The sequence below is a fragment of the Sorex fumeus genome, unplaced genomic scaffold (genome assembly GCF_029834395.1).
Source record: "Sorex fumeus unplaced genomic scaffold, SorFum_2.1 ptg000043l, whole genome shotgun sequence".
NCBI lineage: Eukaryota > Metazoa > Chordata > Mammalia > Eulipotyphla > Soricidae > Sorex > Sorex fumeus.
Window position 1 is genome coordinate 46195449 of NW_026606100.1, and position 13322 is coordinate 46208770.

Genomic DNA, 13322 nt, shown 5'->3' on the forward strand with positions numbered 1-13322 from the left:
TTTGTTGGGGTTTAAAGTAAAAGGCAGCCAAACTTAGAGGGAAATATATTTTTATAGACATATATGCAGATATAGATAGATAGATAGGTAGATAGATAGATAGATATAGATACGCACACAAAGCTCAACCCTTAACAACATATTAGTAATCTCTTATGAAAGGGTTTAATGGCCCCTGGGTGAAATACAAGAATCTTAAAACATTCTCCTCTAAGGAAAGTTTTTTGGAGCCTTTTCAGTGGTTTAATCATAACAAATATTACAAAATAAATTATTTCGGTTCTCCTTTGGGGCAGGGGTTTGGGATGGAAACATCCAAACTATGGTAGTGGGAAGGTGTAATGGTGGTGGGATTGGTGTTTGAATATTAAATGTAATAGAGTACTGTGAGCTACTTCATTAAAAAATAAAATTTAAAAATAAAAGTTAACGAGCCAGAACCAGGGTTTTTATCCTGAGAGAAGGAGCGGGACTCAGGGAGGGAGGAGGGTACCAGAAGCTCTGGAGACCCAGGCCCACAGTGCATGCAACTAGGCTTTTCCGACAGGAAGATGAATTCTGGAGAGACCCTAAGTCTAGCCACATACCCTTACAGTCTTCTAAACCTACTACTTAGGGCTCTGCTGAGTTAGAGATCTTATTCCTGTCACTAGGAGGTTGGGGACCACCGGAATGACACCCTGTGGCTGCTTCCTGCCCACTTTAAGATCCTTGTGTTGAGGAACCAGCAAGTAAAAGCAGGTGTGACCCTACCATCGAGGGCCATCAACTTCGTCAGCAGAGGAGGAAGAGCTGCTTCCAACATTGGTGGCAAAGAGGGGGTGAGTGGAACTCGGGTGACACACCTGGGCTCCTCTTGGTACTTCTCACTCAATGTGTCCATGCAAGGATGTTCGCAGACTTCCAACCCGGGAAGGATGAGCTCCCTTGAGGAACCAGACCCTTCTCCCAAGATGATTTGGGTCTTGCCTTTGGAGAACCACCAGGACCAAGAGAATGGTGGTGGCAGAGAATGGTGGTGGTGGTGGGCGGGAGGGGTCTGGAGAGCAAGGGGAGAGAAGGAGCTGGGAAACAGGGTCAGCCCTGAGAACAAATGGAGGAGAAGAATCCCTTTGTCCTACATAATTCCGTTTTCTAAACTTGCCCTCCAGGGAGCAACGCCATGCTGTGGTCTTCCTCTAACTTGTCATCCTTCTAGGAATCATTTTGCAATACATTTCAAATGCCTCAACACACATCCTTCCCTCGGCACCCCACCCCAGGTGTCCCATTGTGAGAATTACCTGGTGGGTGGTGGGCGACCCGCGAGGTCCTCTCCTCGAACCCCAGGTTAGAGCCTGCATTCTCATGCCCGCACCCAGAGTGGATTTTCTGAGAAGCAAATATGCAAGTGACAACACCCTTTGCAGAGGCAAGGAAAGGAGGGAGGAAGTGGGGCGGAACTGGAGAAGTCTGACACCAACGGACAGTCTCTGGCCACCCTACCAGCCTCCCTAGAGCCCTGACACGGGCTGGAAGTGTCCCTGGTGGCACCGTACAAGCACGCTCAGCACCCATGCCTTGCTTAGTCCTGGGACAGGAACCTTCAAAGAAGCTCAAAAACTGAGGCCAACCTTGGAAGGGAGATAAGTAAGATGCTGTTGAACCATGGTCCTTGGGCTGCAGAAAGAATTTGTTCCGGTTTTGGGTTTTTAGGAGAAGGGGAGGGTGGGGTTGAGGGATACTCTATTTTAATTGTTTTAATTAGTTTAATTGAATCACCGTGAGATCCTTACAAAGCTGTTCATGATTAGGTCTCATTCATACAGTGTTCCAACACCCATCCCTCCACCAGGGTACATTTCCCAGCACCAGTGTCCCCAGTTTCCCTCCCATCACCCTCAACCCTAGCCTGCCTTTGTGGCAGGCACTTCTCTCTCTGTCTCTGTCTCTGTCCCTGTCTCTATCTTTCTCTTCTTTTGGGCATTGTGGTTTGCAATACAGGTACTGAAAGACTGTCCTGTAAATCCCTTTACCCACTCCTAACACTCAGTTCTAGTCCAGTGTGATCATTTCCAACCATTATTGTCATCTTGGTCCCTTCTCTAACCCTTTGGGTCCTCACCAAGCAGTGCTCCAAGCTTACTCCTGACTCTGAACTCAGGGCAACTCCTGGTAGGGATGAGGGGACCGTTATCTGGTGCTGGGTATTAAAGCCCTGCCAGCCTAGTGCAAGGCAAGTGCCTTCCCTACTGCACTATCGCCCAGAGAATCCTTCTGCAAAGGGGAATGAGGATCGCATGTATCCCCACACCAGCTCTTGGGGGCCGCTTTTCTCATAGTCAAGACTGAGCACTGTGAAGGAGCACCGGTCTTAACAGGAGATTATTTTTCTTGTCTATTTATGTTATTTATTCTTTATTTGACAAGAGATTATTTTGTTGTTCATTATTACTTATGTTATTTATTATTTATTCATTTGTTATTTATTCTTTTATTTTAGGAGGGGGCACACCCGGAGATGTTGAGGGGGGGTTACTCCAGGCTATAGCTGTGGGGAGGGGCAGAGGGGGCATTCCCGGGAGATCTGGGGGATCCCCGCGATGCTAGAGACTGAACCCAAGTCCCCTGCAGCCTTTGATCTGTGCCCAGGAACTGAGTGGAAAAGTTCTGCAACTCGAGTTCGAGTTCGAGGCAAGTGCGTATGCTGGGCCCCCATCCCGGGTCAAGGTCCGGGTGGTCGCGCTCCAGGGGAGCTCAGGATGAAGCCCCTCCCACCCCACCCCCCACTAGACGATCCCGGGAGAAAAGCCTCTGTAAACGGTTTGAGAAAATAGCTTAGGTATTACCTTTTCATTGTCTGCTTAATCACTTCGTGTACATCTTCATTGTCTGAAAGGTGTTACAGCTGTTAAAGAATCTTCATGAGTCTGAAGACAATTTCTTGTGAAGTTGAATATAAATGTACTGTCGTTCATAGTGTTTATATAAAGAAAAATACCAGGAATCTTCATTTTCGCTACCTTGATACAGCGTTGAGTTATCATGTTAACAACGTTGAAATACATCGATTTATTAAAAAAAAAAAAAAACTTTTCTAAGAAAAAAAAAAACCGGTAGAGCTCCGGACTAATCGCTTCCTGGCGCAGCGCCCCGGGACCACCGCGCCCACCCTGCCCTCCCCCCTCCCCCCGTGCCGGCCAGCCCGGGTGGGATCCGGGACACGGGCCAGAGCTGCAACGCCGCCCCCGGGGGACCGAGCTGGGGGCGGAGGGGCGCGCGTGGGTGGGGGCGGAGCCGTGGCCACGGGGCGCTCGCGGGGCGCGCTGGGCGCTGGGCGCTGGGCAGGAGACGCGCGGGGCGCGCACGCCGGGCTGGACACTCCCCGCGAGGATGGAGGCCGCGGGGCCGCCCCGCGCCGGTGGCCGCTGCTGCCCGCGCGCCCTGGCCAAGCTCCTGCCGCGCCTCTGTTTCCTCTGCTCGCTGGTCACCTACGCGCTGCTGGGCGCGCTGCTCTTCTCGCTCATCGAGGGCGGCCAGGACCTGTCGGCCAAGGACCCCGAGTTCGAGGAATTCCTGCGGGCGCTCCGCCGCCTCCTGAGATGCAACGGAACGGGTCGGTGCTCGCCCGGGGCGGGGGGGAAGGGGTGGGGGGTCGAGGGCTGGACCGAGGGGGCCACCGCCTTTCTGCTTTCCGTTCCCCGGCCACCCCCACGCTCGGCTTTCCCCACGCCTGTAAAATGGGGGAGAATAGGGGCTCCTGGGGGATGCTGTGGAATATCATCCACAGGGCAAGGTGCGGGTGGGGACCACTTCCCCGGCCCCGCCGCCGGCTCCCAGCCCCACCCTGCCCAGCCGGGCGCTGGAGGAGGGATCCCCGGAGGCTTGGGGAGGGCGGGGTGGCCGGGTGACAGCTCTGCCGCGGCAGTCGGTGCCCTAGGCTGGTCCTCCACTAGTCCCTTCCCGGGTCCCAGGAACAGTCCGCCTGGGCTTGGCCACCCAAGGCAGTGAGTACCTCGACCCAATCCCCCCAGGGTCATGTGCAGTTTCCCACCGTCTTTCTTTCTGGTTGCAGGGGAGAATTGTGAGAAATTGGCGGGGAGGGGGTTGTGCAGGACCCACCTTGCTCTTCCAGCACCCTGTGTGTTTGGAAGCAGAGCAATCTCGGGGAGGGAAAAAGGTAAAAAGGTGGCAATCTCAGATTCCCGAACGTGGGGACAGGCTGGACGTGATGAGATAATGGGCGGGAGGGCGGCAAGGCACTCCGTCTTCTGCGTCCTTATTGCATTTCACTCGTCCTTAGCCACTTAGTTCTACTCGGTGGAGCTGTGTTCCGAGAGTGAGTCAGTAATGGAGCAAATGCACAAAGACCAGGAGAGTCGACTCCGCCCTTCCTGCCCCCCCCCTCCTATTCTCCCCACCTGGTTGGAGGACCAGGTGTTTTGAGGGGGCCCGCGAGCCTGGGACCGGGGGGCAGGGACGTAGCTCTTCCCTGGAGAAAGGTCCGACTTCCTATCTCGGCATCCAGGCCTTCATGGCCAGCCCCCATGCCCACCAGAGTCCATACCATTCCAACCCTGGTCCAGCAGTGCTGAGTTTGGGTGCCTGAACCACATCCTCAGGCTGAGGATCCCCCGGGTTGGGAAAAGTTGTTTTTTTTTGTTTTGGGACCACATCCAGCGGTGCTCAGGGCTTACTCTGGGCCCTGCACTCAGGGAATCAATCATTCTGGCAGGGCACAGGAGAGCCTCTGGATGTGGGGGGGGAGCCGTGGATTGAACCTATGCACAAGGCATGTGCCCTCCCCACGGTCCTATCTCTCGGGCGTCCCGGAAACTTATACTTAAGACAGGCTGGAAGGGAGTCCCACCCACCGTGTCCTTGAGATGCAGCCTCTTGGCTGAGCACCCTGCACTCTGTAAGCCACAGGAGAAGCGGATAAACTTCCTCCCTGACACTTATGGAAGCTGTTCACCCGGGGGCGGGGGGGGGGGGGGAGTGAAGAAACTTACTCAGGTCACGGCGGGCACCCAGAGCCTGAATTCCCACCCAGCCAGAGCCGCAGTCACACTTGGTCACACTCCTTTCGTGAGTGAGGTCCAGAAAGATGCTTCTTATCTGTCCACCGCTCCCGGAAGCGGTCAGGGGCAGAGCGGGTGAGGGCCGACTCCCGAGGGAGCGTATTCAGAAGGGAAGGGACTCCCTTCTCTTAGAACTGGACGGCTATTGGGCTGCTCCGTCCAGCAGGACCATTTAGGGATCCCTGCACCCGGACATCCAATCCTGCCCTGTGGGTCCTGGGCCTAGACAGCCCACGGATCCCAGCAGGCTCGCAGGCAGACGAATGACCGTGAGGAGCGGCTTCTGTTTGCAGCCACGTGGCGCTCAAAAACTTTTCCTGAGAGGGGTGAGAGGCTGAGTGGAAGGGAGCCTGGCCCTGCCAGCCAGGCTGCACGGTGGAGCAAGGCAGACTCAGGAAGGCCCTGGGCTGCAGTGCCAACCCATGGCTGGCAGAGGGGGGGTGGATAGCGGGGGGGCTCTTCTCTCAGGGTGTTAGGACTCTCCTAGTTCCGGGATGTGAGAGCATCACCTGAAATGCAGAGTCTTGGCGGAGCTGGGTTCCAAGAGCCCACTACTGAGGGGGCCCCCCTGGCCTGGCCCTCTTGCTTGCTGGGGGGTGGAACTGAGTGCTCTCTCTCTCTCTCTCTCTCTCTCTCTCTCCTCCTTTCCATGTGCAGTTGAGGACGAGGACGGCTGGAAGCAGGAGCTGGGGAATCTGTTGAAGACGGTGAGGCCGGGCTGGTTCAGCCAGGCGGGCGACTGGTCTTTCCTGAGCTCGCTGTTTTTCTGCTGCACTGTGTTCAGCACCGTAGGTGAGTCCACGGGTGAGACCTGGGGGGAAGCGGGCTGTGGCCCCTGAGCATGGACACTGGTCTCACTGGGTGCAGGCGCCAGGGGCTCCACAGTTGGTAAGGGACGCTGGACAGTTGGTAAGGGACCCCAGAGGGATGCGTTCCTACACAGGGTGAGACCCTTGGGAACCTTTTCCTGCCCCTGGCTGAGTCTGAGCTTTTTATTATTATTATTATTTTTTTTTGCTTTTTTTTGCGGGGGGTCACACCCGGCAATGCACAGGGGTTACTCCTGGCTTATGCACTTAGGAGTTACTCCTGGCGGTGCTCAGGGGACCACATGGGATGGTGGGAATCAAACTCGGGTCGGCCACATGCAAGACAAACGCCCTACCCGCTGTGCTATCACTCCAGCACCTGAGTCTGGGCTTTTGAACTGATGAGATTCCGTGGAGATAGCTCAGGCCAAGGGTGCAAGCAAAGGCCTAGTTTCGTCCCTGGCACCACATGCCCGATGCCCAGCCTGGCCAGGTGTGGCTTGGGTGGTCCCCAACACCACTGGGCTAGAGCACTGAAGTGTCTGCTGGCCTGGCTGCCTATTGGCAGGAGTAGCCCCTGGTAGCCCCAGCAATGCTTGGGTGCACCCTGCCCCCAAAATGCAACCCGCCTGCCAGTGCCTGCCCGATGCCCAGGCTGTCTCCAGGCTCCCCTGAATGAGGTGGCATCTGCACCAGGCGGGAGTCACTGGGGTGAGGGAGGAAGGGACCCAGGCCAAGAGCACGGCCAAGGACATGCCAGGCATGGCGAGGAGAGAGGGGAGCTTCCCAGGAAGGGACCACCAGCCAGGCCACGGAGGGGGGGTATCTGAAAAGTGGTGGGTGTCTCAAGGGGTTTTAATCCAAGGAAGGATTTGGTGGGGGAGGGGAGCTCAGCATTCCAGAAAGTTCTCCAGCTGCCGCAGAGAGGGGCTGGCGTGGGCAGGACAACCAGGGGAGACCAGGGGTGTGGATACGAGCACTCCTGGGGGCTGCAGGAGCCTGGAGGAGTCTGCCAGAACAGGGCCAGGAGGAGGAGGACCCCAAGGTGTCCCATGTGGCTGGCCAGATGGTCCCTGGGCTGGTGGGGCTGCTCAGGGCTCGTGCGCCCGAGAATCCCTGGCTGCGGGTATGGGCCTGGGGCCCCAGTGGGCAGCGGCTACAGCCCCCCATGGCCCTGCCTTCCCAGAGCAGAGGAGAACCATGGGCTAGGGTGGGGTGTGGAGGGGGTGTTCAGCAGAGGGGAGGCTGGAGAGCTAACTGCAGCTGTGCTGGGGTGCGTGGGTCCTCATGAGAAATGCTCCCTCAATGCTTACAGAGGAGACCAGAGCCATAGCACAGCGGGCAGGGCGCTCACTGTGCATGCGGCCAACCCGGGTGGACCCCCAACATCCCATCTGGTTTCCTGAGCTCCACCAAGAGTGACCCCTGAACACAGAACCAGGAGTGAGCCCTGAGTATGGCTGATGCGGCCCCAGCACTCAACAACAATGACCAGAAAGCCCACCCAACACATCAGCTGGGATCTGAGCTCAGGAAGGTGACATCAGGGACCAAGTCACACTCCACCGGGGTGCCTCAGTCAGCTATGTTGCAAGGGTCACACAGCTCACAGCTCCGGGACTCGGGGGACCATATGGGGTCCTGGGGATCAAAGCCAAGTTGGCTGCATGCGAGGTTAGTGTCCTCAATGGTGTGACTTTCTACGAGTCTGGCGTGGGGCGAAAGAGCGGGACCCCCTCTTTCTCGTGGGGGTCCGGGAGCTGAGATCCACTACGCCTATGGGGAGAAGAGCCCCCCACACTACTGAGTGTCCACATGGGGAGGCAAAGCCCCCACCAAAGCAAGTGTCCAGAGCTTGTGGGGCTCTGCGGCTGAGCAGTGCTGCTGACCCTGTGTGTGTGTGTGTGTGGGGGGTGACCTGAAGGCTCAGTAGAGGCTGGCTGGGGAGGGACAGGAGAGGGAACTTTCCCAGCAGACACCCCTGGGCTTAGCGTCTCTCTGGAGGGATGAGAACCAGGAGGCAACCCCCCCCCCCCATGGGGGTGGGGGAACTGCCCTCGGCCACCACCCGGAACTCCTGGCTCGTGTCCCCGACAGCCACCTCACTGCCCAGCCCTGTCCTTTGGGCGCTGAAACTGGCTGCCAGGTCTCCATGTGACAGCCAGCTCAGTGCTGGGGTCCCCGCGAGACCTTTTGGGAGGTGGCCATGAGGGTCCCAGAGCCCCTGCTCATCAGCAGCTCCCCACCATTCTGTCCCTTCACACTCGGGCAGTGACCAGCTGTGGGCGGCCGGTGGCCAGTGAAGGTATCTTCCGAACCTGTTTCACTGACCCCTGGCTCCTCCCAGGCTCCTGTCGGGGCTGGAGTCACTCAGCTGAACCCGACAGCCCAGGCTCCTTCTGCTGCTACAACCGGGACCACCACCCCATTCCAAAAAAATTAAAAGGGCTGAGACACACCCACCAGAAAGAGTCCTGGGGAGGGGAGGTCAGTGCAAGGGCCAGCTGCTGGGTAGCTCAGTGAGGCATGCGGCTTCAGGGTCTGTCCATTGTGCTCAGCAGGTCACCAGGTTGCCCCCACAGTCCACTCCACCTGGGCAGAATCACCCTGTGCCCAGAGTAAGGGCTGACCTGGACGCCAGCGGGGCGCTCTCCTTGAAGTCCCTCGCAAACGAACCCACTTTCCCCCAGATCTTCCCCTGAAGCGGGGAGGGAAACAGTGGCACAGCAGGAACTCGGGGCATTCATTGCAAGGGAAGAAGGAAAGTTCTGGGGCCATTGCAACTGCGGTCCCTGCAAATCCGCAGCTCCTGGACTCGTGTCCCAGGGCGCCCCCTGGAGGTTTCTTTCAGAACTGTTCTCATTCACCTGAGTGTCCTTGGCCTACCCCTGAATCCAACCTGAATTCCTGAATCCCGCAGGAAACAGGCAGAGTATAGGGAACAGCTGTGCCCCACCTGCCAAGGCCAGGCGGGGCCCCAATGTGCTCCCTCTGCATCGTCTTAAATACATGACAACCTCTAGAGGGAGTGTCCCATTAGGTGGCACCAGTGAGGCAGAGGCTGGACACACACACAAGCCTTTGCAAGGGGATCCCCAGCTCAGGGGGCGGTTTACAGGAACAAGGAGGACACTGGTGCCGAGGAGAGGGGCTGAGAGACAGGGATTTGCTTACTTTCCCCAGAGAACTTTCAGGGATTGGATTAAGGCAGATGGTCTCAAGCTGGGTACTACTGACATCTTGGACTAAGGTGGGAATTGAGGTCCAAGGGGGCCTCTCTGAGCACTGTAGGATGTTTTGTATCAGCACTGGCTTCTACCCACCAGAAGCCAGATGTCCTTCTCTCCTCTCCGCCCACTGCAACAGCGGAAGTTTCTCCAGATGTTGGCAGATGTCTCTCGGAGGGTGCAAGGCCAATGTCCCTGGTCATGGTCTGACATCAGCAGGCGCTTGGGTATCACCAGGTGTTTCTTACCAGCTGCCGTGCCTGGCCTGAACCCCACCCCAACCTGTCCGTCCACAGTTCTCAGGCCCCCACCTGTCTCTCAGAGCTGTCCAGGTGATTCAAATGGGAATCCAGGCTGGAACCAACTGCCTAATGGGCATGCATTAGCTCGGGAGAAAGGCATCCTACTACTCACAGCTCAGATCAATGATGACCTCGGGCTGCCCAGTAATTGCAGCCAGAAGAGGAGGTTGGGGAAGCTTCTTCACTGCCTGTAAAAGCAATAATGGGGTTCAGAGCTTCTGCTAGGAATCCCTACTTCCTGGCCTACACCTCCCAGTCATCTGAAACACATCTTGCCTTGAAGCGGAGCAAGAGACCCCCCCGAAAGGTGTGCGGATGGTCATACTGGTCCTCCAGCTAGGTCGGCCCCTTGGATGAGCCTGGGAGGTGGGAGGGGGCAGGCTTCTCTGCCCGCAGCAGCTAAGTGGAAGCAGAGTGCATTAGAAGCAAGGATGGGCTCTTGCATTAGTCTTAGCGACCGTCGGTAATTCACTTAAGCTGGGCATTCCCTCTGGAGCAGCTGTGTCTTCTCTGAGACTCACTTCCTTGCATTTTCTGGATCACAGCTGCCTTGTGGATAGTCCACACCTACCCCCCATCCCCCTTGCCAGAGACAGCCACAGAGATCGCGTGTAAGCCCCTGGCCCACCTTTATCAAGGAGAACATGGTTGGGGCATTGGCGGGGAGAGTCATCAATTGCCCTTTGTCAGCTGTGGGTCGCATGACCCAGGACAGTCCCCGACACCCCAGCCTGAGACTGGGCTAGTAGACACCAGTCCGGGGCTAATGGGGGCATTGTGGTGGTAGTTTCCAGCATCCGGGTTTGGCTCTGAAGGGGATGGTGGCACTTCGAGGCACTGCTGTCTAGAAAAGCCGTAAGAAAATGGCACTCCTGTCTTTAAACTGAGGGCTGGAGAGATGTTCACGGTGATCGCCTTGCACACATCAGACCCAGGATCAATCCACTGCACCGCATGCAGTCCCCTGAGCACTGCCATGCGTGACCCCCTGAGCACAGGCAGGTCTGGACCCAAGGCAGAACTAAACCTAAATCAATCCACTCCTGAGACTGTGCTAGAAGCTGGTCGGTGGGATGGGGAGCCCTCCTGACCCTCCAGACGGCAGGTGGCTCCTCTCTGCAGACCTGGGGACAGGGCTGACATCTCAGAGGCGGCTGGAGCTGAGGGCGCCTGAGGAACTGGAACCGGAAGCAGCTGACACGGCTGGCTGGGACTCTGGACAGGCTGTCCTTGCTCCTCTGGGACTTGTCCCTCGCCCTGCCCTGCCTCCTCCCTTCCTCCTCCTCCTCCTCCTCCTCCTCCTCCCCCTCCTCCTCTCCCTCCTCCTCCCCCTCCTCCTCCCCCTCCTCCATCTCCTCCTTCTCCCTCATCCCTTTTCCTCCTCCTCCTTCTCCTCCCTCCTTCCTCCTCCTCCTTCCTCCTCCTCCCTCCTCCTCCATCTCCTCCTTCTCCTCCCTCCTTCCTCCTTCTCCTTCCTCCTTCCTCCTTCTCCTCCCTCCTTCCTCCTCTTCCCCTTCCTCCTCCTCCCCCCTCCTTCCTTCTCCTCCCTCCTCCCTCCTCCTTCCTCCTCCTCCCTCCTCCCTCCTCCTCCCCCTCCCCCTCCTCCTCCTCCCCCTCCTCCATCTCCTCCTTCTCCTCCTCCCTCCTCCTCCCTCCTCCTCCCCCTCCCCCTCCTCGTCCTCCCCCTCCTCCATCTCCTCCTTCTCCTCCTCCTTCTCCCTCATCCCTTCTCCTCCTCCTTCTCTTCCCTCCTTCTTCTCCCTCCTCCTCCCTCCTCCTCCCTCCTCCCTCCTCCTCCTCCTCCTCCTCCTCCTCCTCCTCCTCCTAGGACAGGATGTCCAGGATTGAACGCGGGTTGGCCGCGTGCAAGGCAGACATCCTACCCACTGTCCTATCTCTCTGGCCCCTGATGTTAGTTTCTTTATCTAACCTCAGCAGAACCCAGATGGGTGAGAAAATTATCCTTGTGCCCCAACAATCCTATCCTAAAGGAACACTACATTTTCCCACTTTGCACCCCCCGGTGACCCCTCCTGCAACAAAGCCAGCCTCATGCCAGTCAGGTGGGTACAGGCTTCTGGATGAAAGCTGTCAAGGGTCATGGCGAGGAGGGAGAATGGCGGAAAGTCTCTTTCAGGTTGTCTTGGGGGTGCAGGCGGGCTGACCACCCTCCCGAACTCCCTCTCACCTCCCAGGTTACGGCCACCTGTACCCGGTCACGCGGCCCGGCAAATACCTGTGCATGTTCTACGCTCTCTTCGGCATCCCGCTCATGTTCCTGGTCCTCACAGACACCGGCGACATCCTGGCCACCGTCCTGTCCAGGGCTTACCACCACTTCCGCCAGCTGACCGCCCACCCTCTGGGCCTGGCCTGGCGGTGGTGCTCCCGCCTGCTGGGCCGGAACGGGCGCGAGACGGAGCCCCGGGAGACCACGCTCCCCAGGATCCTTGTCCACGATCAGGAGTCCCCGAGCTCCCGAGCCAGGCAGGACCCCCGGACGCCCAGCAACAACCTGGAGCTGTTCGAGCGGCTTCTGGTGCGGGAGCAGCAAAGCGCGCTGCCCCTGCCCGCGCGGGTCGTGGAGCGGAGCTCCTCGTGTCCCCAGCTGGCATCCGGGCCGCTCTCCCAGTCCGTCCTCAGCAACCTGGACCAGGTGGGCCGGCAGGTGGAGCGGCTGGACATACCGCTGGCCGTCATCGTGCTAGTGGTGTTCGCCTACATCTCCTGCGCTGCCGCCCTGCTGCCCATCTGGGAGAAGGAGCTAGACTTCGAGGACGCCTTCTACTTCTGCTTCGTCACGCTGACCACCATCGGGTTTGGGGACATCGCCCTGCAGCACCCCCACTTCTTCATGTTCTTCTCCATCTACATCATCGTCGGCATGGAGATCGTCTGCATCGCCTTCAAGCTGCTGCAGGCCCGGCTGCTCCATGTCTACAAGCTCTCCATGCTCTTCTTCGCCAAGGTCTTACCCGCCGTGGTCAAAAGATGAAGAAGGCCCCGGGGGCTGGGGACAGAGAGAGAGAGAGAGAGAGAGAGAGAGAGAGAGAGAGAGAGAGAGAGAGAGAGAGAGAGAAGAGCCAGGAAGACACTTGCCTCCACGCAGCCCACCTGGATTTCACCTCTGGCTCTCCACCCCCACATCCCCCACTGAGCCCCCACATCCCCCACTGAGCCCTTGCCAGGAGGGATCCCTCAACTCAGAGCCGGGAGTAAAAGTCCTAACTAAGCACAGTCCCCAAACGAAAACAACCTCCCCGCCACCGAAGAAAAGGCACCATTGAAAGAGGTGCACAATATCAATTGATCACACACCTTGGATTCCAAAATACAGACCTGACAGCGCCAGGTTTGGGGGGAGTTGGGGGTTCAAATAGGCTGCCCGGCTGTTACACGGGGATGTAACTGGAGGGTCTTACGCACGTGGCCTTGCTAAGGGGGGGTTAATTATCTGCACCAAAATCATATCTGTCAACCAATAATAATGGGTTGGGGTGGGAGGGAAGGGATGCTGGACCCTCTGAGTGGACATGGGGGGGAGGGCCATTGGCCGGGGAGTGGGGGTGGGCAGGAACTTTATACATCAATAGCAAATACTTGAACACTTGTAACCCTAAACTCTCCATTAAAAGAACAAAATGAATAAATGGAAGATGAAGGCAGGCAGGGGTGCGTAGGGAGGGCTGGAGCACCTGCCTTGAGCCCCAGGAGAAAATGGCTTTGTTCTTGCAGTGAAATTGAAATCTCAATTTATGGGGCAGGAGCCCTAGGACTGCGGAGAAGGGCGTTTGCCTTGCATGTGGCAGACCCGGGTTTGATCCCTGGCATCCCATATGGTCCCCGAGCACTGCCAGGAGTAACTCCTGAGTGCAGAGTTTTGAGTAACCCCTGAGCATCACCACCCCAAAAGCCAAAAATAAA

At 57.6% G+C, this 13322-nt stretch overlaps 1 protein-coding gene across 1 annotated transcript; it reads left to right on the forward strand.

The window, feature by feature from the left end:
* Nucleotides 1–3356: 3356 nt before the first annotated feature.
* KCNK18 (potassium two pore domain channel subfamily K member 18) lies at nt 3357–12393 on the forward strand. The gene is made up of 3 exons (XM_056120329.1): nt 3357–3595; nt 5718–5852; nt 11594–12393. The coding sequence occupies exons 1-3, from the start codon at nt 3373–3375 to the stop codon at nt 12391–12393; spliced, it is 1158 nt and encodes a 385-aa protein (XP_055976304.1). The 5' UTR covers nt 3357–3372.
* Nucleotides 12394–13322: the final 929 nt, after the last annotated feature.